A 25,460-nucleotide genomic window follows, 5' to 3' on the forward strand; every position below is an offset into this window, starting at 1 on the left:
TAATCGCAATAGTTCAGTGGTTTCAGCACAAAGGGAACAATGGGTCGTAAAATGTCACTAGCGGCCTTCGGAGAAGGGCCAGCGGGACAAAACAATTGTAATTGTTTATTTATAACATGCTCAATACCCAGAGGTTTCTAAGCGCGGACTCAGGGATTGAACCTGTGTTGCACTGTGTCATCTTGCTTCCAAGGCAAGCGTGTGGCCCCTGAGCCATCCTCCCGAGACTGCACCATGCACTTGTAGAAGTTCTTGGTGCTCTGTAGAGTCGAGTCGGTTTCAGGACATTTTGCAGCTTCAGCGACAGAGTTCAAGACAGGAGACAGCTGCGGGTATCAGGCAGCAAGCAGTTTGGTGAGCGAGGCTGGGCTGAGGGCTGCAGGCTGGCCTACACCGCGGCTCAGAGTCAGGAATCGTTGCCTCGGTGCTGGTTGGTGGGACTGAAACACTGGTCGAGGCGTCTCGGGCAACGCTAGCAACTGCGGTGTGACAACAGTCAGTGGTGCAGTCGGTTGCAGCTGAAGGGGCTCGACTGGCTCGATAATGTCTTTAAGGCAGATGCCGGTTAATGCTTGTCGATGCACTCCTCCTAGCTTCTTCACCGGGCTTGTGTCGTCCTTTAACGTGGACGGCTCAAAGATGAGGAGAGTGTTGCAGGCAATGGCCTTGTCCTTGTTTGTGTTCAGAGACTCTCTGGCACTTCACACCTAGGAAGCTTGCTTGCAAAGCGTAGCAGGGCACGCTGTGTGCTGGCTCGGTACCAATTCTAGAGGTGCTGGAGGGTCCTCTGGATTCAGTATATCCCTCTGTTCCTTGGGAGATGTTTATGGGCGGGATCATGTTTCCCTCTTTGGAAATCCTGGCCTTCCTTCACTGGCGGAAGCTGTAAGGCAGACTGTATCTTCAGATGATCTGCCAAAGGGGGGAGGGGGGGGACTCAATCCTCTTTTAAAGCCAAATGGGCACTAGCGATTGGTGTAGCCTAAGCCTACCTTAATAATCCAATCCTGCATCCCCACCAACAATCTCCTGTATGCATGAGGTTATAACCAGAGTGCTTTGCAACAGAACAAGGTAAATGGGTGAAAACATGTAATACGAAGTCCCACCCATCATCCTGTCTGTTGTGTATTGTTAAGACGGATTTCTGAACTCTGTCCTGGTGGCGCAGAAGTTCAGAAGGCCAACCTAATTACTTGGAACAGGGTAACCTCTGGACGAGCCAGACCAATCAAGGTAGCGATTGCGGCGGTCAAGACTAGGTCTCAAGAGGGGTGAGGGTGACTGAAAGCCCGCAATGAGCACACAAAGCAAGATCACTTACAAACTACTCCAAACAGTTGTTATATCAAAAATATATACACATTTATTTTAAGGCCTTTAAAACAATGACCGTAGCGAGAAAATCACAGTATCACAATATTAAACCAACACATACCATATCAACACAATATATATACAAATACGACAGTCGCAAGCGTTATATGCACGAAATGTGTTGTCCACCTGCAAGGGAAGGAAAACAGGCAGTGCGATACAATGCTTTAGACTCAGTTCGCCTTCAGAGGCACCTAACTAGATGGAAGTCCGAGCCCTGCGAAGAGTGGAGCCTTGTGCTCAAAAGTACCTGCACACGCTGGTGCCAACGGGCAAAAGGAGAGTCTCTTCTAAGGAAATCAGGCAGTTCAGTTCAGTGCACAAATGAAGGATAACAAGTTCCGCGACTCAAGCGCAGCCTCCACAGTGGGCAGAAGCAGAGCGCGAGTACGGCAAAAGGGTGCTGTTTTACACAGCGGGGAAAAGCAATGGGCTCCTGCAGGAGGGCGACCAGATCCTAGCTAAACTACTCACCGGTCCCCGATGCAAGCAGACCCAGGCTTCTCCGCGTCAGTTTCAGCAGCTGGCAGGTTCAGAAGAGCAGGGAACGCCTCGTCGTCGTGTTGAGTAAAAAGACGTCCCAATCGAAGAAACCTGCACAGTTTTGTCACCACAGCAGGGCAACGGAGCGGCCGTGTGTATCTGAGCCAAATGTACACTACTCACTTCAGACTTGGGAATGCCAAGTGTACTAAGCGTGTGAGAGTGACAAGGACTCGAAATACTACACAACCTGGCGGCGGTTGCAGAGCAAGACTCCCGTGTAAGCTGGTCAGTCAGCTGGATGGCCCAGAGACGCTTCCGAAGGCTTACTGGCAGGAGATGATGAAGATGCCGAGAATAGCTGTTCCCGCTATTCCAAAGGTCGAAGTACCAGTACAGGCCTTCTGGTTCGATCAAAGGTGAAAAGGGTTTCACAAGGCGACAGCAGTGCAGAGCAGAAGTCCTTCAGCGGGTCACCAGCGATTCCTCGGTCCAGCCTCTTGTTTGCAGGATACTTGGCTCCTGTATTCCTTCGTTCGTGAGAACTCAGGAGATCGACATGGTAGTGGTGTTTCCAGCCCCCTCTTATCCACGGTTCCCTTCGCGCCAAAACGGAGGGGAGCCAATTGGAGATCCGCTCATCAACACACACACCATTCGTGGACCAATCACGGACCACGGTGGTCCCAGGCATTCACACCACCCTAGACTCTCTGGCACCCAGGATGTGTATTGGGACCAGACATCCCAGCCCACACCCTGGAGGCACACAAAAGACATGTAGAAGCCCGCGAAAGCATCCGTGTTTCGCGGGAAAGTACATGCCCAAATAAGGAAGGCCCCGGGTCGGCTCGACCTGGGGAAGGTGAAGGGAGCAAGACGGTCAGCGGACAGGACAAAGGAGCCTCGTGGTCTGGCCATTTTGGGAGCCAGGCCACCATTTTGGGTTCAGCGCAGAAAACGTGCTTAGAACGCCAAAAGGAGCTCAAAATACCAAGAAACGATCGCTGCCACCATTCCCGTCCCTGAACCACTTGCACCGATCAAATACAATCCTAAACGAGTATCTAGGGCCTGCAGAAGGCTAGAGACCCAAGAGAGCTGTAACTTAGCTTACAATGCCCTCTTGTGTCATGTTGCACGAAAGCTGCAACATGATAAAAGAAACTACGGGAAACAGCGTTCCCCGGTACTGACTGTCTTAAGGGCATGTCAGTTTCCCCGTAAGAAAGGAGCGAAAGCCCAGAGGAGTGCGGCAGAAGGCTGCACTTCTCTGGCAAAGTCAAGAACAAGGTGAAAAACAACAGCAAAAAGTTTAGGGGTTGCCACATGGAAGGAAAATTACCTACAATTACGAAATCTTTCCTAACATGTATCAAAGGGTATCTCTGGTTAATTGAGCTCTCTGTGGTTCCTGATTAAAGTGGCAGGTTTCCCTTGAACATGTGCAAGACCAGACTTTCTGTCTCCATCAAATCACATACTCCTACCCTCTGAATGGGGTCCCCCTGTGGGGGTTGCCTACTGTCAAAACATGTACCAGACATATGTCATTGATAATGAGAGGCGGGAGATAGCTTGAGGTTGACACAGTGCATATCAAAGGTTGTTGGGGGTTTCCTGTCTCTTGCCAGTCCTGTGACCAGACCTCCCGAGGGCCTGCTTGAATTAACTCTGTTTAGTATGTGAGGCTGCCACCAGTGGAGCCGGCAATGGACAGGGCGGATCCATGGAGCCTTTGTTATTTAATTAGGCTGGCCATGGCAGTAGGAAGACTTTGCCCTCCCCCTTTTGAGATGCCTTGATGTACTCCTGGGTGTCATATTCCAACTAAATGTGACGGGGAGGACTGCACCTGTAGGCTGTGTCCACTCGGAGTATACAGGTCTATGTGTATGTCGTGCTGTGAGCATAGGAAAATATGTGCAGATTAGCCCCAAACATTTTCCAGCGGTTGATCTACCATCATTCAATTTTATATAAAGTTTCAAAAAAGCCCAGGTGAGCGCAAACCCACTCTGCGGATTGTGGAATTCCTCACAATGAGACAGCAGAGATGCCCACAGAAATATTTTAAAAAACTTGTCACCACACGGTTCCTGTGGTTACACAATGTGATTAATCAAAGAGATACTGCCAAACCGCAGTGTTATACGCTGCACCTACCGGTCCTTACCACTCTAAACTGCTAAATGCAGCCAGACCATTCCTATCGGAGGAGAATTGCCTCACCATAGCGAGAGCAATTATTGGGTCTCGGCTGCATTACTGTAACGCCCTCCTAGCAGGCACCTCATTGAAAAATATCAGTAAACTACAAATTGTACAAAATATTGTCCTTAAAGCCGCCACTGGCATATCCAAAAGGGACTAAATTTCAGCGACCAGGAAGCAGGTTTATTGGCTCCCCATTAAAGAGCAGATCATCTTTAAAACGCTCGCCCTTACGCATAAATGCTTCCATAACACACACCCCCCTACCTTACACAGAGAACAGCCTCCTATTACCGCTAGACGTACAAGAACGGCCTACACCAACCAAATCTCTATTCCCAAGAGTAACTTCCCTGTCATGGCTTGACCCACTGGAACTCTCTTCCGCCCTACATCCGAAGAATTGATTCACACCTAGCATTCCGGAAAGCCATAAACACTATGTTGTTCATATAAACCAGTCCAGACCAGCCCCACTGTATTGCCTCAGCAGTATTCCATTGTGCCGTGACAGGTTGTACTGTGCCCAAAGTATCACGGAGCTCCTCACTTCTTACCCTTCCCTACGCACTACGAAACACCACAGGAACATGGACAGCAAGGAACAAGGCGTCACAGGAACCTTGTGGAAGGAAAAGCGAGCACCACACCAGATCCACCACTTCCAGGTAAGAGAAGAGGACCAAGTTGCGTAGCAGGCCGCAGCAGTTGCCATCAAGCCGCACTGCAAAGGCAGCTGATTTCGACTGATTGGAGTTCCCATGAGGAGGTGTTTTGGGCAGGAGGGGCAGGAACTGGGTAGGAATGGCCATGGGGATTAGCATGGCCATGGGCAGTCAATGGGTGGGCAAATAACCAAACAATACCTACAAGCTGTGTGTCCCTCCTCATATGCCATTTCTCCCTATTTGTGCTCTTATGAAATAGGCTCGGCTTATAGGTGGCACAAGTGCCATCTAAAAGCCCAAACTGAAAAAATGCAGTCCCGTAGAACAATTCTGCAACATGTGCCCACTATTTTGACTATGGGTCTCCTCAAAACCTATGGGCCAACAGTGTGGCATGGTGATTAAAAGAAGCACATATATCGTGCTAAGTTTGGGTCAGCCCATCTGGAAGTTACTCATTTTAACACAGTAGTAGCACTTACTACATGAGCTTTTTGAGGAAAATGTTGTACACTTTCTTACATTCTGGAAGCACATTTCTAATGCTGTTGAGTAAGATGCCAAGCCAGTCGCAGAATACCAGTTTGCAACATTAGAAAGGTGTAATGAGGGTCACCCAACATTGGGAGAGATGGCTGGTCAAGATGCCTCTCCATCGAAATCCATTAGACTCGAAAAATATTGAATGGAATATGGGGGTTGCGGGGTGTCCCCCACTTCCATCAAAAGGAAAGCAGGGGACAACGTATTTTTTAAACACCCTGCAGCGGAAGTTCTGTCCCTCAATGGGGAGGCGGAACTCGCGTCGAAGGGAAAAGAACCGGAGAGGCACAGCAGGTAAGTGTGAAGCCGCAGTTAAGATTAAGATGTGGGGGACTGGAGGGTGTGGGGTAAAGGGCGGGGATGATGTACGTACGTTATTATTCTGTGCCATACATTTCGAAATCCTTAATTTTATAATTCGAAATTTTCAGCTACGAAACAATCACGTAGATCCATGCTGTTTACTCATTTAATGGATAAGCATGCTTTGCTCTTCTGGAGAGTGAGAAGGGACTAAGATCATGTACTTAGCTGCTAAACTTGCTAACTTTTGGACCAGAAAACCAGGACTTGATTTCCAGCTCCCCATCTTGACCAAATGATGGGTTCATGGGCAAATTACTATTCCGCCCTGTGCCTTATTTTCTCACTTAACTTTTTAACTGCGATTACTTATTAGTGTTTCGGCATAGTGTTAGCCACAGAACAACATCTCACTTTTACATGGTTGAATAGGATGTTTGGTTCCATATATAGCACCAAAAGGCAACTTGTGGCAATGCTGCACTTGAGAAATCAATCCTTCTGGCCATAAAAATAATATTGACTATTAATTAAGTACACACTGCAAAGTGAATGGTCTTTGAGCATGGCATCTTTACTTATGAGAACACTGAAATAAATTATAGTTTATGTAGAATGGCACATCTGACCAAGCTTGTGCCCACCCAAGTAACATAAAATGCAGAGTCCCACAGGGCTCCTGCATCTCACCTACCCTCTACAACCTTTTCACAAGGCCACTTTTCAATCTCCTAGACACGTTAGGCATCACATACTAATTCTGCTAATGACACGCAGGTCCTTAACCCCCTTACTGGAGACTATGAGGCAGACATGAAAACAATCAATTCCATTTATTCCACTATGCAAACCTGGATGACAGAAAACCGATCGTGCCTTAACAGTGAAAAAACTGAACTTCTGCTAATTGGATCACCTGCAACCTTTAAAAGACTTGGCCAACAATATAGCTTGTTTACAAATGACAACACTTTAATCTCAGTATCCCAAGCCGTGAAGACCTTGGGTGTCTATTTGGACTTGAACCTCTCAATTACCAGATAGGTAAATGCCATTGCTTCCGCAGCGGCTTACCACTCTAAACTGCTAAATGCAGCCAGACCGTTCCTATCGGAGGAGAATTGCCTCACCATAGCGAGAACAATTATTGGGTCGAAAAATATCAGTAAACTCCAAATTGTACAAAATAATGCCCTTCAGAGCCGCCACTGATATATCCAAAAGGGACCAAATTTCAGCAACCAGGAAGCAGGTTCATTTGGCTCCCCATTAAAGATTAGATCATCTTGAGAACGCTCACCTTTACGCATAAATGCTTCCATAACACGGCCCGCCACTACCTTAAACAGAATAGCCAAACCTATCACCACCAGACCCACAAGAATGGCCTACACCAACCGAATCTCTACTCCCAAGACCCGGAGGATTCCTACAGTAGGCTCTAGCTTCCCTGTCATGGCTGAGACCCACTGGAACTCTCTTCCACCCCACATCTGAAGTATTGAGTCGCAGCTACCGTTCCGGAAAGCCATAAAAACGATGCTGTTCATATAAACCAGTCAAGACTGGCCCCACTGCATTGCCTAGGCTGTCTGCCACTTCTCTCCATTTGATGTAACCTCCACTGTGATTGCATGATAATCCAGAACTGTAACCACCTATGTATTCTAGGGAGTTCGCATTGTATGCACTGTATGCTCACTGTAACAAAGATTTAAAAAGTACCCTTCTGTAACCAAGACACTTTCTTGCAACAGCACCTAGATGCCCTTGGGCTGTTCGTGCGCTTTACAAATTCAAAAAATAAATAAATATATTTTAAATACTATACCCTATTGCGTCGGTGCGCACTAGTTCTATGTGTACCTCCCTCCAACCAATAATTTCTAGAGATATCCCTAATTTTTTTACTACTGACCCAGCCAGTTGCTTTCTTTCTACAATATATGCTACTAGTGGCATCACCCGGCATTACCCCAGGTCTGTAGCTGATATGCACGTGGGGGTCTGCTACAGCCTTGTGCATGTTATGTTGTGTCCTACCTTCCTACTTTTGAAAAATAGCAAAATCGTCAATTTCCGGAAATCACCAATACTGATAGCAGAGGGCCGGACCCGCTCCACCCCTGCTGTGCAGGGGGCGCATGGCTGGGGTTGGTCAAATTTCACTATCGCCAGTACACCCCAGACTGGTATGCCGACCTCGGGTCAAAACCTCAGCCCACAAACTATTATGAGCTGGAGCCAACCCCGAACATACAAACAAACTTTCACAAACTATATATAGATATACAGTTATTGGTTGACCTTTTACAAGTTCTGGTTTCTTGGCTACTTTCCTAATGCTTTTTACAAATGCATAATTTATTAACTTTAAAACCCATCTGCAGGATTCTCTGTGAGGAGACAGAGCGGTGTAAAGCCAAAGGGTGAGGCACTCCGATCTAAAAGGAACGCACAAGAAAACTAATCTTAAAAAAGAGGCAGATGTGAACATTTCCCCAAAGAATGCACAATTGCCACATCCAAACCAGCCCCAGATCCTGCCGACCAAAAGCCCAATTCCCACATCAAGCCCACCAAGGTCCATTTTGATTAGTTTTGTCTATCAGGTGGAGCTTGAGTGCCACCTATACACGCAACTATTGCATTGAAGTCCAGCTAGGACTGAGATCGACTATGAGCATGGACACAAACCTATTCACTGCCCATGGTCATGCTAATAACTATGGCAATTTCCACACACTTCCTGTACCCTTCCCGTCCAAAGCACATCCTCCTCTTTGAGCTATCTCTTTCAACCATCAACATCAAACTGTGTGCTGCAGGTGCCTGCCAGGGTTATTTCCAAACAATCTTTTCAGAGTGAATGGCTTAATTGGAGCTGTAATTGAGCTACTGGTGTAATAAACGTGTCTTCACTAAGTGTGCCTTCAGCCACTTGAGGCATAAGCAGTATTCATGCCCTGCATTCATGAAGTCCTGCTAACAGTGTAATGTGTTGGCATTGGCAATGCGTGTGCCCGCGTTGCCTCCGGGCCCTTTCGGCCGCCGCCCTGCCTCCTAAACGTAGTAACAGAGTGCTGGCAGGCTTTTCGCTTAACCCAAGAAAGTAGGGGAGTCTTCACTAAATATGCGTAGTTATTTCAGTGGCCAAATTGCGCTGTGTGCCTATGATTATGTGCGTTGTGTGCCAAGGGAGGGGTGGGAGGGTTTCATGGGACCGAAAGGCGAGCTTCTTAAACTTCCCTTGCCAATTATGATGCTGGAAGCTGCAGAGAAAAGGGCAGCCGCGTAGGAAGCAGGTACAGCCAGGAAGTACAATTTGTGAGTTGGTGTAAGAGGGTAGACTAGACGCGATTGTGTTACTTGATGAAAGCATTTCTATTGGAATGTGAAAGAGGGGCCCCGTGCTTGGCCCCCACCTCCCCGGCTGCTCAGCTCCCATCGCCGAGTGGCGAATCCAATGCTCGCAGGTAATTTGGTCAGTTAGGAGACTAATTGGCCTGGAGGGCAGGATCCTGGGCGGCGGGAGGCCACTTGGGGGTCACAGTACAGGACACACTCTGCACCGCTGGCCCTAATAAAGGGCTCTGAAGGCCGAGTCTGGGCCTCTGATCAGCCCTAATGGCCGGCAGAGCCTGGGCCTCTGATCATCTGGTCAGCTCTGAAGACCGACAGGGGCCGGGCTTCTGATCAGCTCTAATGATCGCCGGACTGCCGGAGCCCGCACTGGTGGCTGGAGTGGACCGGAGCACTGGCTCCATCCACCGCAGCCATCACTGGACGATAGGAAAATGATGTCCTGACCACTATACCCCACATAGCCCCCTCCACTCCACCCCATATAGCGAGCAGAGGGGGGTGGGAACGTCTTTCCGATCAATAGAGCCATCGATCTGCAAGCATTGCCCTCTCCCCCCCCCCAGGTGGTGTTGGGACCCCCAGCCAAAGTGCACTATCCAAAATTAATCCCCATCTACCCTGGCCAGGAATGGAGGGGGGGGCAATCTTTACAGCAGCACTGTTCAAGTTCAATGTAGAGGTTGTTAGAAAGGAAAGGATTGGGGTCTTAAATGCCACTAGGGCTCTTTAAGGCAAGCCAGGGGAACAGAACCACAACAAATCCCTTTTAGACTCATTCTTGAAGCTCGACAGCATCAAGACACGATTCTTCCCTCTTTATAATGCGTCGCCTTGGTCGAGATGGCAGAGTCCGTTGTTAGCAGTGGATCAAGTGAAGACAGTCGAGTCGGTCCGGCAGCAGTGATCACTTGGAATATGGTGAATAGGCAGGTAATGAAAAAGTTGATGTCTAGAAGCAGTGGAGTTAGTGTGAGCCCAACAATGCAATAAGGTCTTCAATGGCGATCAGCTAGAAAACTGCTGCAGCGCAGGGAGGTAAAGGCTGAGTAAGCGGCTTGACATCTCGAATCGGGCTGAAAAGTGCAAGTGTCAAAAACAGCTCTGGAGGGCCTGAAGCAGCATGAAGAAGACTCAAAAGCGATAGAATAACTTCAAAAGCAGATTGAGGCGAGAAACAAACCTCTGAGATCTTCTTCGGCTTCGGAGTTGCTGGGGACACCATCTAGAGTCATCAAGGATAAGAGGAGTCCTTGTTATGCTCTCCCCAGCCAGGAAGGTTTCCCGGGAGCACTTGCAGGGGCTGGCCCCTCAATGGAACATGATCCTGGTTCCAGAGGTAGGAGGAAGGCCTTCTCCACACCATAATAGGTTTGTTTTTTGCCAACTATTTGTTCGTGTGCACGTGCATCTTTGGTCGAATTCGACCAATCACATACACATAAATATGTATGTATAGGTGAATTTAGGGGTAGGGGAGTAGGTTGGTGAGGGGTGACAAGTGGGCAGATGGTGGGTGGGCAAATGTGGGGGAGGACTACCCATTATAGCAAAGAGAAATTGGTCTAATTCATTCAGACGAACAAGTTACTTTCTTACCTGGTAACGTTCTTTCGATGGGATGGTCCGACGACGTATTCCATATCTATGACAGGTAATCACCACAGCTGTGCTGCTCCGAAAAAGTTTCGGTGTCTGCGTCCTGCGTCGATGACGTCGATACGCCCCTTGGAGGACCTCCTCCGACAGCAGACGTCACCCGATGTTATATGTAGGACGCACGACGCCCGCAGCCTAAGTTGTAGTTTTTTCCCAGGACATGTGGCACCAATCTTCTGCCAGTATGACCACAGAAAACCTTGTGGAAACGTAAGCTGCAATCGCATAAGAAATTCTGTAGCGGGGCAGGTAGGGAGGGAGCGATATGGAATACGTCGTCGGACCATCCCATTGAAAGAACGTTACCAGGTAAGAAAGTAACTTTTTCTTCGAGGGGATTGGGTCCTCCGACGTTTTCCATATCTATGACAGACTCCCAACGCAGTACCAACATATGGAGGAGGGGAAAGAATTTAGAATATAGAAATTTAGAATGCCCAATTAAATTGCAGAGTAAAGGACCGCCTTACCAAAGGCCAGATCCTGCCCATGGATAGAATCTAGGGAGTAGTGTCTTACAAAAGTATGGACCAAAGCCCATGTGGTTGCTTCACAGATGTTACGAATAGGAACACCCCTCTGCAGGGCAGTAGAGGCAGCCATACCCCTAGGAGAATGGGTCCGTAAGCCTACCGCAGGGTCCTTACCCGCCAAGCGGTAACATTCAGAAATTGCCAAGATAATCCATCTAGACAAAGTCTGCTTAGAAACAGCTTGTCCCAAACGCCTTCCAGCCTAACCTATGAAGAGCTGATCGTCCACTCTGACCCGGGACATGCGTGAAATATAGAAACTTAAAGCCCTCCTAGGATCCAACCTATGGAGCATCTCCTCTTCCTTACCAGGATGCAGAGGAGGATAAAATGCCGGAAGAATGACCTTCTGGCTTAAATGAAATTCTGACACCACTTTCCGAAGAAAGGAAGGACGAACCCTAAGGACAACCCTGTCCTTATGAAACACCGTGAATGGTGGCTTAACAGAAAGTGCCTGCAACTCACTCACTCTGAAATCGGAAGTAACCGCAACTAAAAATACAGTTTTAAAGGTTTACAGTCTCAAAAGACAAGAATGTAAAGGCTCAAATGGAGTACCCATTAGGAACTTTAGAACAAGGTTCAAATCCCAACCGGGCACCTCCTCAGACAAGCGCTTAAATATGGACAGCGCCGCCAGCTAACCTTTAATGGTACCCACTTGCAGGCCCTTGTGGGCTAGAGAAAGCAAAAAAGACAGAACCACAGGAATGTCACATGAAAAAGCATCCACATTCTTAACCCTACACCAGTCGCAGAACTTTCTCCAACGGCAATGGTACAGGGACTTTGTTGCAGGCCTTGTGGCCGAAAGCAACACCTCCATCACGTCTTCAGGGAGGTCCTAATCCTTATACCTCAACCTTTCAGAAGCCAAGCGTGAAAGTTGAGGGATATGACCTCTGGATGGAGAACCTGACCCCCCCCTCCCGTGAGAGCAGATCGTCTCAGTAGGGAAGACTGCGTGGAGGGCAGACGTACAAGTCGAGAAGGTCCGGGTACCACGCTCTCCGGGCCCATGCCGGAGCAATGAGAATCATCAGGGGAACCGAACCTCTGTAACCTCCGCAGCACTTGCGGGATGACGGGGAGTGGAGGAAACGCATACAGCAGTGGGAAGGACCACTCCACCATGAACGCGTCCCCTAAGGCTCCTCTTGAAGGAAATTCCCGCAAGAAAAACCTTTCGCACTTCCGATTGACACTGGAGGCAAAGAGATCCACTTGTGGGGTCCCCCAAAGGGCAAAGATCTCCAGGAGAATCTCCTGAGCCAGCTCCGACTCGTGAGAGATCGCGCTCTGCCTGCTGAGAGCGTCCACCGTCTCGTTTTCGTCTCCGGCCAGATGAACTGCCAAGATTGAAATTTCCTGCTGGATGGCCCAGAACCAGAGGAAGTGACCCTGCCCCTCCCCCCCACTTTGTGTTGAGGTAGTGCATGGCCACTGTGTTGTCCGTCAGAATAAGGACATTCTTTCCTCGCACAGTCGGCAGAAAAACCTTCAGGGCAAGCCTGACGGCCCTCGGCTCCAACAGATTGATATGGAGTCTGGACTCCGACGGAGACCAACGACCGCTGACTCAACTCGTTGGCATGAGCTCCCCATCCCATGAGGGATGCGTCCGTCACGATCGTCACCTCCGGCCAGGGGAGTCAAAATGGAGCCCCCCTCATCAGATTGCCTTTGACGGCCCACCACAGAAGATCCTGGGCACCTGAACGGGGTCCGACATCCTGCAGAGGACTGTGACCACTGCATCTTGAGAGCCCATTGCAGAGATCTCATCTGCAACCTGGCCTCTGGCACCAGAAGAATGCCTGATGCCATGAGGCTGAGCAACCTCAAGAACTCGAACACCGGGAGACTCTGGGCATGTTGAAACATGTGCATCATCTGCTGAATGTGATGAGCCCTTACCTGGGGAGGGAAACACTGCCCGAGGGACGTGTCGAGCACTGCTCCGATGTACTGGAGCCGCTGCGTTGGCGTCAAGCGGGACTTGTTTAAGTTGAGGGAGAAGCCCAGCTTGTGAAGGGAGTGGCAGGTGACTGATAGATGGTCCAGGACTTGATCAGGAGAGCGCGCCCTGATCAACCAATCGTCCAGGTAGGGGTAGACGTGAATCCCCACTTTCCTGAGATACGCTGCCACCACCACCATGAGCTTGGTGAAAACCCTCAGGACAGAGGTCAATATGAACGGCAGGACCCGAAACTAAAAGTGCGAGTCGCCAACCGCGAACCTCAGGTACTTCTTGTGCTTGGGATGGATCGGCACATGAAAGTAAGCGTCCTTGAGGTCGAGAGACACCAACCAGTCCTGAAGTTGAAGGGCCTGGAGGACTTGAGTTAGAGTAACCATCTTGAATTTGTCCTTCCTGAGGAGCTTGTTGAAACCACGCAGGTCCATGATGGGTCTCAATCCTCCGTCTTTCTTCGAAATTAAAAAATAAGGGGAATACCATCCCTTATTCCTCTCCGCTACACGCACCAGTTCTATGGCGCCTTTCTCCGGTGGGGATTTTATTTCCTGCGCAAGGAGCGGATCCGGACTCGTCAAAGAGAGATTCCCTGGTGGATTGTCGTGAGGCCCCTGCCGGAAAGGAAGACAGTAGCCGTGGGCTATGATCTCCAGAACCCACACATCTGAAGTAATGGCACGCCATGGTACAAGATGCTGCGCCAGCCTTCCCCCAACCGGCGAACCATGGGACATGGCTTATGACTGAGCTGAAGCGGCTGCAGCATTGCCTGAGGGTAAAGAGGCAGCCTTGGCACCTTGAGTACCTTGTTTTCCACCTCTGGTACTCCTATGGCGGCTCCTTTAACTTGCAGCTCCTCTCGATCTACCAAAGGATGAGTAATATCGAAAGGAACCTCCCCTCCATTGCTGTCCCCTAGGCCAAAAGGCGGAGGTTGGCGAACTGCAGCGCTCAACGACTTTGCTGCAGCTTTGGAGGTCTGCAACCTCTCAAGGCTCTCGTCAGCCTTGCTGCCAAAATGATTTTCACCATCAAAGGGCTTGTACATCAGGAGCAAACCCCGACTTCCGCAACCATGCAAATCTGCGCATTACAGTGCTCGCCACCATGGACCGGCTGACGCAATCTGCCATGCCCAGACCCGACCGAACTGATTCACACATGGCATCCTTGCCATCCTGAACAAGAGCAAGGAAACCCTCCCATTCCTCCCCTTCGGCAATGTGTTCATCCGCCAAAGAGACACAATTCCACAGAGTATGAGTGAGTATGATTGAAACGTGCTAAGGCACACAGAGGTGGCTGCCTGTAAAGCCATACCCCCTGAAGAAAACACTTTCTTCGCCCAGCCATCAAAATGTTTGTCGTCCCTATCAGGAGGCATGGTAGGGTACGATGCCTGTTTTGCCGGGGCTGTAGCCGCCTGCACCACCAAACTCTCCGGAGTGGGGTGCGTAGTCCAGTAGCTGGGGTCGCTACTGGCTGGACGGTATTTTTTTGGCAAAGACTTGCTCACTGCCGGGAGACTCTCCAGAGCAGTCCAATCCGCTGCCACCCTTCTTTGCAAGGCCATATGGAATGGCAATACCGGGTCAGTTTGAGGACCTTGGTCAAGGATATCTGTCAGGTCATCCTGCGGAAAATCCACTAGTGGCGCAGACCACCCCAAATATTCCGTCACCCTCGACATAAGGTGCCGGTACGAGGACTTGGCGTGTGTGCCAGGCTCAGGCCTACCGAACTCAACTTCCGGAGAGGTGTCCAGACCACTGGCGTCATGCAAGGAGTGACGCAGGTCTTCTAGCTAGCTATGACCAGACATGAGTACGTCAGGAACCTCTTCAGGAACCATACCTTCATCATACCCTTCATCCACCTCAGAGATGTAATCCAGAGGCTGGAATAAATCCCTGGATCCTGGATGAGGGTACAGAAAAAGGCTTGAATACCGGCCTTACTGACTTCTGCAGGGCCTTTCTCAGAGTTTCCACCGGTTTCCGGGGCACCTCCGAAAAAACCTCCTCGAAAGGCGGCGAGGGAATCAGCGTCGACGTCGAGCGTGGCGCCGATGGCCTTGACACAGGCCTCGAGGGCGGAGCCTCGAGCGTGTCCTTCGACAGCCTCGGCGTCGATGGCTTCCTCGGAGGCGGAGCCTCGAGAGAGTCCTTCAACAGTCTCGGCGCCGAAGGTGTCGACATGTTCTTCAAAGACCTCACAGGCTCCGACGGTCTCGATGGCGTTGAGGACCTGGATCGGGCATGGCTAGAGCGATCCATCTTGTCTGACCGGGACCTCAAAGGTTCCCGGTGATCGCGACGACCGCTCGAGCCCGAAGGCGTGCGAACAGTGTCTCTAGCACGTTCCCTGCCGGCGTCTTTCGCCGACGCAGACGGAACGGAGCCCTGCGACTGAAAAATCTCCATCGCCTCCTTACGGAATTAATCCCATTCCGCAGGAGTGGAATGCTTGGTGGGACAAGCAACCCGGCGACTGGCGGAGTCCTCGGACGAGGACGGGGAAGGCGACCGATGACGGCGGGACCCGCTCCAGGAACGAGACCCCCTAGACGTACGTCGACGATGCGGAGAGTCACCCCTCGAATCGTCAGTTGAAAGCCCAGTGGATTTTGACTTCTGGGGCTTGGACACCTTACCGACAGAAAGCTTCTTCATACGCTCCGGCAAGGCCTTCGATGTTAATGACTGGCACTCGCCACAATCGTCCGTGGCGTGGTCCTCACCGAGGCACCAGAGGCAGGCGTCGTGCGGGTCCGTCAGCGACATCTTCGAACCGCAGTCCCGACACTTCTTGAAACCCGGCCACGGGGTAGAAGAAGACGAAGACATCATGGAATATCCTCACAAACGAACAGGTTTGAAGAACCGAAAGAATAGACTCAGAAGAACCGAGGCGCGCCGAGATCTCCGAAGCAAACACGTTCCTGGAAAAAACAGAACTGAGGCTACGGGCGTCATGCGTCCTACATATAACATCGGGTGATGTCAGCCGTCGGAGGAGGTCCTCGAAGGGGCGTATCGACATCATCGACGCAGGACGCAGAAAATTTTCCGAAGCAGCACAGCTGTGGTGATTGCCTGTCATAGATATGGAATACGTCGGAGGACCCAATCCCCTCGAAAATAAGTGCATGAACTAAGCGCATACAAACAAAAAGGCTGGTAAAAAACCAACGTAGAACCATCCACACAGCGGTCTGCCTACAAATGATCACCTGGGATGGGTGGTGAAGGGTCTTTTTCTCGCCCCAGAGTATCTATTTTAAACTTTAGGACAGAAGAGTTTGGGCAACCTGTACCCAAATAAAGACCCAGGTGAGTCCTAATTCTGAAGACAAAAGATAATTCAATTAAAGGAGTGATCTCACCCACTTATGCAGTCAATCTATCACAGTGCAATGGTCAATTTCAAGCCTCCTTTAAGTTCCAATCCTGGCAACTGTGATCAGTTTATTTTTTTGGTGATGTCAGCCCCAGAGCGTTTTGCCAGCAGGGAGTGAGGAGGGGGCAGAGGAAGTATGGGATCCCTGGGAGATTCCAAGATGGTGGGACCCTTCTCTGGATCTCAGCTATTCTCCTGGCTCTATGTCCTTAACCATGTATGCCTACTTCAGAGAGTCTCTAGTAATTACCACCCTGGATGGACTTGCCTCTTTGCTGGCAAAGCTTGCACTTTGAATCCTAGGTTCCCACCCTGTCCCGTGGTGATAGATCATATTCTCCTGAAAGGTTACACATCTTCCCAGAGAGAACAAAGGCTTTGCTAGGGCTGAACCCAAATGCTCTGGTTTGGAGAAAACTCAGTTTCCAGATATAATTCGTAACAGTGCTGTCCATGGTTAAAGGCAGTCACTGACAGTTGGAACTTTGGCTTTCCCTCTCCTCCTAATACATTCCCTTTCCTTACAAGGCCTGTGGTCAAGAGACAGCCAAAATGGCAACTGATGTGCTGTACAAGACCCCTTTACATTACATCAAATAGCAACTCCAACCCTGTTTGCCAAAAACTATGAACACAACCTCCCACACACAGTAGGCCACTGCTACACGGCCACCGAAAGCACTTGGACCTACAAGTGATGCCTTGAATAGTCTATAACTCAGCTACTGCCCCATAGAGTCAAGCACTCTCAAGAAAGATACAAAAGCCTGGCCTGTGGATTTCCGCTCCTCGTCTTGCTGCTACATATTTTTGGCATTATCACAATCAGGATCTAAAGAGTGATAATCAATTATTTGCTTTCTTCGCTGAATTTAAACTTTCTTACAAAGAAGGCCTTGGTTTTGCAGTACAAGCACCCAAGGAATAAGTCACTTACCTATAACTTGTGTTCTCCAGCATTGGTATCTTTAGTTGATTCACATGCTCTTTGAATATTACCCGTCGTCAGGCTGGGAATCCTCAATAACATTAACGCAGTTTGCATTTAGATTTAAAAAATTGTGTCACTTTAGTGCTCTATTACGAGTCATTTTGGGTCATATTGCCAATAAATAAACCAGTCTCGAAATGTTCCACCCCTGGAGGACATCTTCAAATTTGGCAAGTGCACGTGAATGTGGCAATATGAGCCAACCATCAAAGTGGGATAGGGTGGACAGTCTTACGTGCATCTATGAAAGAGACCAATGCTGTAGAATAGCAGTTTCAGGTAAGTAACTCATTCCTTCTGCAGCATTGATCTTTCATAGATTCAAATGCTGTTTGAATATATTGCAAAGAAGTACACACGATACCACATGGGTGGAGGTAAAGCTTACCTGAAGGAAACATCCAGCTCAGAAACACTCAACTCACCCAAACAGGTTACGCAACTCTGCTTGGCCACCCCTGGAATCCTCTGTGGAATACCTGTCGATACAGTGAAACCTTGTGAAGGTATGCACCGACCTCCAAGTGGCAACAACGCAGATGTCCATCAGGGGCACAGCAGAGAGAAATGCTGCTGTAGCAGCAACATCCCATGTAGAGTGAGCTCTGCCTATAGCTATGCAATGACAGCACAATATGCATACAGTCAGCCATTGTGAAATATAGAGAGCTTGGAAAGAGTGTTGCCAGTGCCAGAAGGACCAAAAGCGACAAACAGCTGGCAAGACTTACGGAAACCCAGTGCAAGAGACGTAGAATTTCTTGTCTAGTCCCTCACCCACGGAGCGCAGGGTGTGTTCTGTTGGAGAGGATGGGGGACCGAAAAAGACAAGCAACACCTCAGGTTTATTAAGGAGGAATGAAGACAGATCCTTGGCATGAAAGCCGGGTTAGTGCCATGACCCACCCAGGGAGTATTGCATGAGAGATTTCCCCCACAGCTCTCACGGAAGTGATGGCGCATTCTTCCAGGACAAGAACTTCAGAGAGGACTTGTGCATATGCTCAAAAGGACGGCCCATAAGTTTGGAGAGAGCCACACTCAAACGGGAGGGAAGGAGCGGAACAGTTCATTGAGGAATTCCATAATGACTCTGTAAGACCATAAAGAAGGCGTCCCAGTGGAGGAAAGAAATCTGGAGATAACAGCAAGGTGTAACTTGACTGAGGAATGAGCAAGACCTGCCCATGCCAAGGATGGAAGGTAAGGCAAAATGTCTTGAGCTTGAACGCAGAAAGGATCGGCCAGCACACCAAACTGAGAAATGCTTCTACTTGCTCTTGTAGCAGGAAACCTGTGGAGGATGCCTGGGCCTTGGCCAGAACATCCCAACAATCCTGAGGCATAGGGAAAATTCCAAATTCAAAGAATGCAGGAGGCAGTGAGTTAGTTTGATGGAGGCTGGTTTGCGATGTAGCACTGACCCGCCATCCCTGGACAGGAAGTTGAAGAGCAGAGGTAGCCTGATGAGGTGAGCAGACGAGAGACTGAGGAGGTCTGGAAACCAGAATTGTCTCAGCCAACAGGATCAGTCTGCACTGATGCGGTCTGAAACGCTGAGTACTCGAGTGATTAGAGGGATTGCAGGGTACATGTAAAGAAATATCCCGCCACAACGTAACGTGAAGGTGTCCACGTCCCTTGCGTGACAGAATCTGCTGGCAAAGGCCACACAACTTCTTATTCACCTCAGTAGCAAAGAGGTTGATGTTGTTATGTTATGTTATTTTTCTTATACCGCGCCAAAGCCCGTATGCATCCAGGCGCCGAGAGACAGAGGCGGCAGGCTACCAGTGAGAAGGTAGTGTGCTAATAAAAGAGATGAGTCTTCAATTGTTTCCGAAACATGAAAAGGTCCCCGGTCTTGCGCAGAGCAGCTGGTAACGCATTCCAGGCTTTAGCGCCTTGGATATGGAAAGCTCTGCCAAGTCCGCGGGAACGTCTCACACGGTGCTGGGCTAGTAAAAGATCTTCCGCTGATCTAAGTCTTCTTGTGGGTTGGTAGGTGCTTATAACATCTTTCAGATAGATAGGTGCAGTCCCGAAGACGCATTTATGACAGATGGTAAGTAGCTTGAACCGAATGCGGGCCTCAACAGGGAGCCAGTGTAATCTTTGTCGTGCTGCAGTAATCGGTTCAGAGCATTTCATCTGAAAGATGATACGGATGGCTTTGTTTTGAATTTTTTGGAGTTCATAGATATCAGCTTTGCTTGCCCCGCATAGGAGTGCATTACAGTAATCCACACGTGGTAGAATAACAGCTCTCACCAATTTAGTGCGATTTTCAATGGAAACGAGTGGGGCAACCTGTCTGAGCACTTTAAGATGGTAATTAGTGCTCTTTGAAATAGCTGTGACATGGGCATCACAGTCTAAACTACTCTGCATATACGTGCCTAACGTTTTGACTTTTTGCACAACTTTTATGTCGCTGCCATCAATCCTGAAGCTTCAGTACACCTGGTCCAGTTTAGTTAATACCTGACGGGGTCCAAAGAGCATAAGCTCAGTCTTTGAGGCATTTAGGCAGAGCCAGTTGGTAGACATCCACTTTTTTATCAGTTGATACACTGTGTCGACCAAATTTTGGTCAGTATCATGATTACCGGTAATGTCAAGGACCAATTGGAAGTCATCGGCATAATTACCAAAGAAGATCTGAAAGAGTTCCAATTTGTCGATGTCTGGAGTTCCACACCTGCGGAAGATGCAGCGAAATTGACTCCTACAAAATGTCCTTGCTGAGTAAATCTGCCACCGTGTTTTGTATCCCCGGCAGGTGCAATGGGATGTGGCTATCTTGTGGGCTAGAGCCCATGTCCACCAGGCCTGAGCTTCTGTTGACTGAACAGTTAAACAGGTGCCACCTTGCTTGCAAATGTAAAACATGGTGGTAATGTTGTTGGCGAAATCCGAACCACAGTCCTGAAGCTGTGGACGGAAGAGCTTGAAGGCCCAGAACACTCCTGAGCCATCCCTGGTTGCGTAACTCTGTCCCATTCCTCATCTTCCTGAAACCAGTGTCCGCAATGTCAACGGCCTCACCTTTGCGAAGGAGGGCGAAAGCTTCTTTCTTTTTGTCGAGGGTGGGGCAGAGAAAGGATTTTTCATGGTCAAAAGACAGTCTTCCAAAATGTCCTCGGGGACGTGTATGGCAACCACAGATTTTCTATGGAGCTCTACCCGCCGATATAAGAAGCCCTCCTTCTTCTGTTCCTCCAGTATCAGGTCAAGCAGTTTCGTAGCCGTGGACATGAGGGCATATAAGGAATCACTCATCAGGGGGCGAAGCTTGGAAGCAGAGCGTCCTCCAGTTCACACCCCCCGCCCCGGTATAACATCATCAAATTCATCAGTAGTGCTTGTGCGAGTAGACACACCACCCTGAGAGATGTCATAATCAGATTCAGTATCCATCAGATTAGTAGGTAGCAGAATAGCAGGTGTGGGGACGTATGAGAGGCATCCCATCAGAGGCAGAGGTATGTTAATGGACCAGCGGGCAAACGTTGATGAGTAAGGGACGGTGAAGGCAGTTTGTTGCAATTGAGAGACAACGGTCTGCAGCATAGACAAAATGTCCATGGAGCCGCCACGAGGCTCTGGGTGAACAGGAGCCAGCTTTGGTGGTGACCAAGAGGTATGCAGGAATTGCACGTGGGTGGGGCATGACCGATGGGGGTATAGCCACGGTAGACGGTGGAATCTCCACATAGTCTGCGTCAGTAAACACACCTTCAGGGCCATCAAAAGTCCATATTAATGAAATGTTCCAATATGTCGCCAGGGGGAACCATAGAAGGACCCGGAACAGCAGGATGTACATAAGAAGCGAGTGGGTAGAGTGGGTAGAGTGGGCATTGTGACGCATCACAGGATTCAGTCACTTCTCCCAGGGGGTGGGGGGCTTTCCTTTTGAGTGTTGGGAGGTGAGCCCGCTACGCAATACCTTCCCTAGGGGTTGCAGCAAGAGGTACTTCACTGGGAGAGACACCCCTCCACCAAGGACAAGGTCTCCTGGTTCGAGGAGGAACTCCCTCTTCATCTCACTCAGAAATCCATCAAGAGCATATCAGTTAACCGAACACTAAAATCCTTCTATAGTTGCTATTGTGATGTGGATAAACCAAGTATCTGCATGTTACTGAGACGAGGAGAACTCAAGGAGTTATAATGAAAAAGTACCTGTTAAGTACAGGGACGAAGAAAGTCAAAGGAGTCATAATGAGTATGACTCAAACACAAAGAAAACACTCCCTCGAGAAGCTGGGGAACCCCCAGAGCAGCATTATTAAAGTGGGAAGAGTAAGAGAGCTGGAGAGAGAAACCCAGTAGTTGCGAACCAGCTGGAGAAGGGAAGATGGCAACCCAGAGAAGACGCTGCGTTCCATGCAGGCGGGAAAGAGTTGCACTGTTCACTCGAGGAAGTCTGTACGTCAGATAGCGGTTCTTGGAGGGACGCTCAGGAGAGGCTGGAGCAAAGCAATGATTGGGAAGTGCCCAAGCTACTGCAAGTAACCGGGAGAGCCTACCTGCCTGACGGAGGTCCCAGAAGGGAGCTGAAAGAGAAAAATGGCGGCTGGGAAGGAGAAAGAGTCAAAAACCGTTCCAACGCCGAAACTACACAGAGGACGACAAAGAGGTGTGTCAAAGGAAGGCGAAGGAGTGGGCATGATAGCCCCCCTGATGAACCACAGAGAAACCACAAAGGCAAGTGGCGACATGATGACGCAGTCCTATTGCACCACAGCTAACAGGGAGATCTGAAGACCGGGGGAATGAGGCACAGATAACGAGTCTTACAATCATATTTGTCATAGTAAGTGAAGCTAATATAATGATTGGAGCCAGCCTACACGTTCCAGTGAATGGTTAAAACCTGAGAAAAGTGAGAAACATTCAGGGACTCGGCCTACGCATTCCAGTGAATTGTTAAATCCTGAGAAGAGTGAGAAACATTCAGGGATTCCACGTATTCGTCCCAGTGAATGGTTAAATGCTGAGAATAGTGCAAAGCATTCATGGACTCTGCATACTCGTCCCAGTGAATGGATACATCTTAAGAAGAGTAAGCATCATCGAGGGACTCAGCCTACTCATCCAAGTGAATGGAACCATCATAAAAGTAAGGAGACTAGTCATTGGGTACATCACACAGATCTCAGTCTGGAGACAAGAACACAGAAGATCGTAATAAACGATAAGAGAGAAGATGCATAACTGGTGAAACTGGTGTCAACATGAGAGGAAATGTCACCCATCACGGAGAGGAAAAGAGTAAAATAATATCTAGATGCCACAGCAGCTAGAGAGAGTAACTTGAGGAACCAAGGAGACATAAATAGAAGGACGTGGAAAAGTCCCCTAAGAGAACCGAATGAACCGGTACAAGAAATAGCTAGCAGCTATTTCAAGATCGTGTACTGAAAAGCACTTGTTGGAAAGCAAACCCAGGAGAAGGGAGTTATTCTCCTGGTATTTAGTTATTTGGGGTAATTGGTGGGGTCAGTGCAGTTTAGCTTTCGACCGAGGACAAACTTTACTTTGGGCTTTAGAAGGACAACAAGCACCCTAATTTAGTTGCGTTAGGTAGGGAAACCCTTTGAGTAGGGAAAGCCAGGCATTTTTCTTATAATTTATAATAAACGTCTCTTGAACTGGCAAAATCTGGTCTGTCTCCGCCTTCTGACCTACCACTTACACACAAGTAGGCCTTGGCAGGATTGAAAGTGCAGTTGCTAAACGCCAGGCCTGAGAAACCCCTCTTGGAGTCGCAGACAAAGAGGCACGCACCTTTGTCGTGGTCGCAGTGGTAGCAGCCTTACATGGATTCTGTTGAATCATCGACTAGCTTGTCATTGGTGCAGTAGATGTGGTATTCGACAGGACGGATGGCTTGACCTGCTTATGGGCTGTCGACAAGGGTGTGATCGACTGGGCAGCAGACTGTGCGGACAGTGCTTCTTCAGAAACTATGAATGTGGACCAGCAGAAGATGTGGGCGGGTGCTTCGTAGACAAAGAAGACTTGGTCAACGAGGGAGACACCGAAGGTTAACTTTGACAATGTGGTTGACGCTGCTATCGATGTCTTGGCAGACAGAGCATGGGCAGTATGGCCCTTTTTAACTCAGGAAGAATCATCGGGAGACCTTGACTTCTTCGAAGAGGGAGTACGCTCCAGGGATTTGCTCTGTCATAGGGAAGCATGACTCCGGACAGAAGCCGAATTCCACGCTCCAGCACCATCGTCTAACCAACCCACTATCTTTCTGTGATGTTTCCCTGAACGTCTTTTTGGAGATGCCTGGCAAATGGAGCAGTAATTGATCTTCTGGCCAGGGTAAAGATAATAAAGACAGTCGCTGTGAAGATGTTCGATATATACATTCTTCAGATGACAGGTGGAACAGGACTTGAAAAGTTAGTTCTTTCTGGTATCGGACATAACGTCAACAGAGGCCTAGAGGGACTTACCGACAGGAGCTGAAACAGCCCTCTCTTCCCCCTGAAGGTGAAGAGAAGCTAGAACTGAACCACCGACGGGTGGAAGGAAGCACCAAACTTCTCAAAATGAAGAGTAGCAGTCGAAAAATAAAGAAATAGCAATCAAATCGTCGTAAGTACAAAGAGGGTTTTTGAGGACTCCCAACACTGAGCGTGCAGTAAACAATCTAAAGGTGTCCGCCTGTGGTTGAGCTAAGGGCGACCTGTCTATTGGCTGTGTAGAAAAAGATTAACAGAGAACCAAAGTGACAACAGTTTTAAAATCTAAATGTAAACTGCTTAAATGTTATCGAGGATTCCTAGATGATGGGGAATATTAAAACAGCCTGTGAAACTATGAAAGATACAATACTGGAGAAGTTGGGGAATATTAAAATAACCTGTGAAACTATGAAAGATACAATACTGGAGAAGTTTGGAACTAAGTATTGATTGACCTCTAGCCATTCACCTTTAGGCTTTTTTCACACTCAAACTAAAACTGCCTGTGCTTCGCAAGCCAGCTCGGTACCCGGTGCCCAGAGGCCTCCCAGTAGGGCATAGGTATGCTATATAAATGCATCAATTAATCAAATGAATCAATCAAGTACTCACTAGTGCGCAGAATCATTCAGCTCATATTCCAAGCCCCTAGCAGCCGCAGCTCTCACACCAGCATCGGCCCAAAGTTGGTGCAAGGCACGGGACACACAGGGGAAGACCAGGTGATGCTCATCAAAGCACCGGCTGCATGATAGAATGAAAGATGCAGGATTCTAAAAAACAGAAAGAGAGCAATAACAGATCAACCATATAACATACATACAATTTACCAGCAACTCAGGATACAATGAAGACAGCATGAACAATCCTGGAAATAAGATCATGGCATATTGTGAAGGATGAGAGGTTACACCGAAGCTGATGGATTTCCCTATAAATTGGGAAAGGTCTTCCACCAGATTCATTAGAAGGGCTGGCGAGAACTGCCGAGGGGTGTTTGCCTCAGATTCTGAAAGATAGATCAGCAAGACAGACCTCACTCTGAACACAGCAGGCACTCTGAGACCACGTTAACCCCCCAGTTATTTTCCCTTCAGTTATTCTCAATTTGTTCTTGAAACTTTAATGATTTGCATTATTTTTTTTATAGTTTAAATTGGAAAGACCAGCATTAATAACTCAAGCTGCAGTCCAGGTAAACGTGTTTTCCATAGGTTTCAATGGGTTAGGGATGCATAAAAGATGCCCACCAGAAGATCTGCCTGGTTTTAATGAGGGAATTGTATGTCTTTTGGCCCCATTAAATAAACCGAATTGCTTTGCTATAGTACTGGGCAACCTTAATCAATGGCTTGGAGATAACTCTAATAAGGAGGCACTGAATCTCGAGCAGCATCTCAATAAAATTGATATTACAGTACAAAATAAAGAACCCACCCATGTCAAAGGTAA

General features: G+C 48.7%; 1 protein-coding gene across 1 annotated transcript in view; it reads right to left on the bottom strand.

Annotated features, from left to right (window-relative positions):
* The window catches only part of LOC138583240 (guanine nucleotide-binding protein G(o) subunit alpha-like), a 1,018,345-nt gene that overhangs the window by 583,716 nt on the left and 409,169 nt on the right, over positions 1–25,460 (bottom strand). The window contains exon 4 of the mRNA XM_069655299.1: positions 24,621–24,781. Within this exon, the coding sequence (XP_069511400.1) occupies positions 24,621–24,781 (161 nt within the window). The remainder of the gene's footprint in view (positions 1–24,620; positions 24,782–25,460) is intronic.

Source organism: Ambystoma mexicanum, chromosome 3q, assembly GCF_040938575.1.
Source record: "Ambystoma mexicanum isolate Mex_15411 chromosome 3q, UKY_AmexF1_1, whole genome shotgun sequence".
Classification (NCBI taxonomy): Eukaryota; Metazoa; Chordata; class Amphibia; order Caudata; family Ambystomatidae; genus Ambystoma; species Ambystoma mexicanum.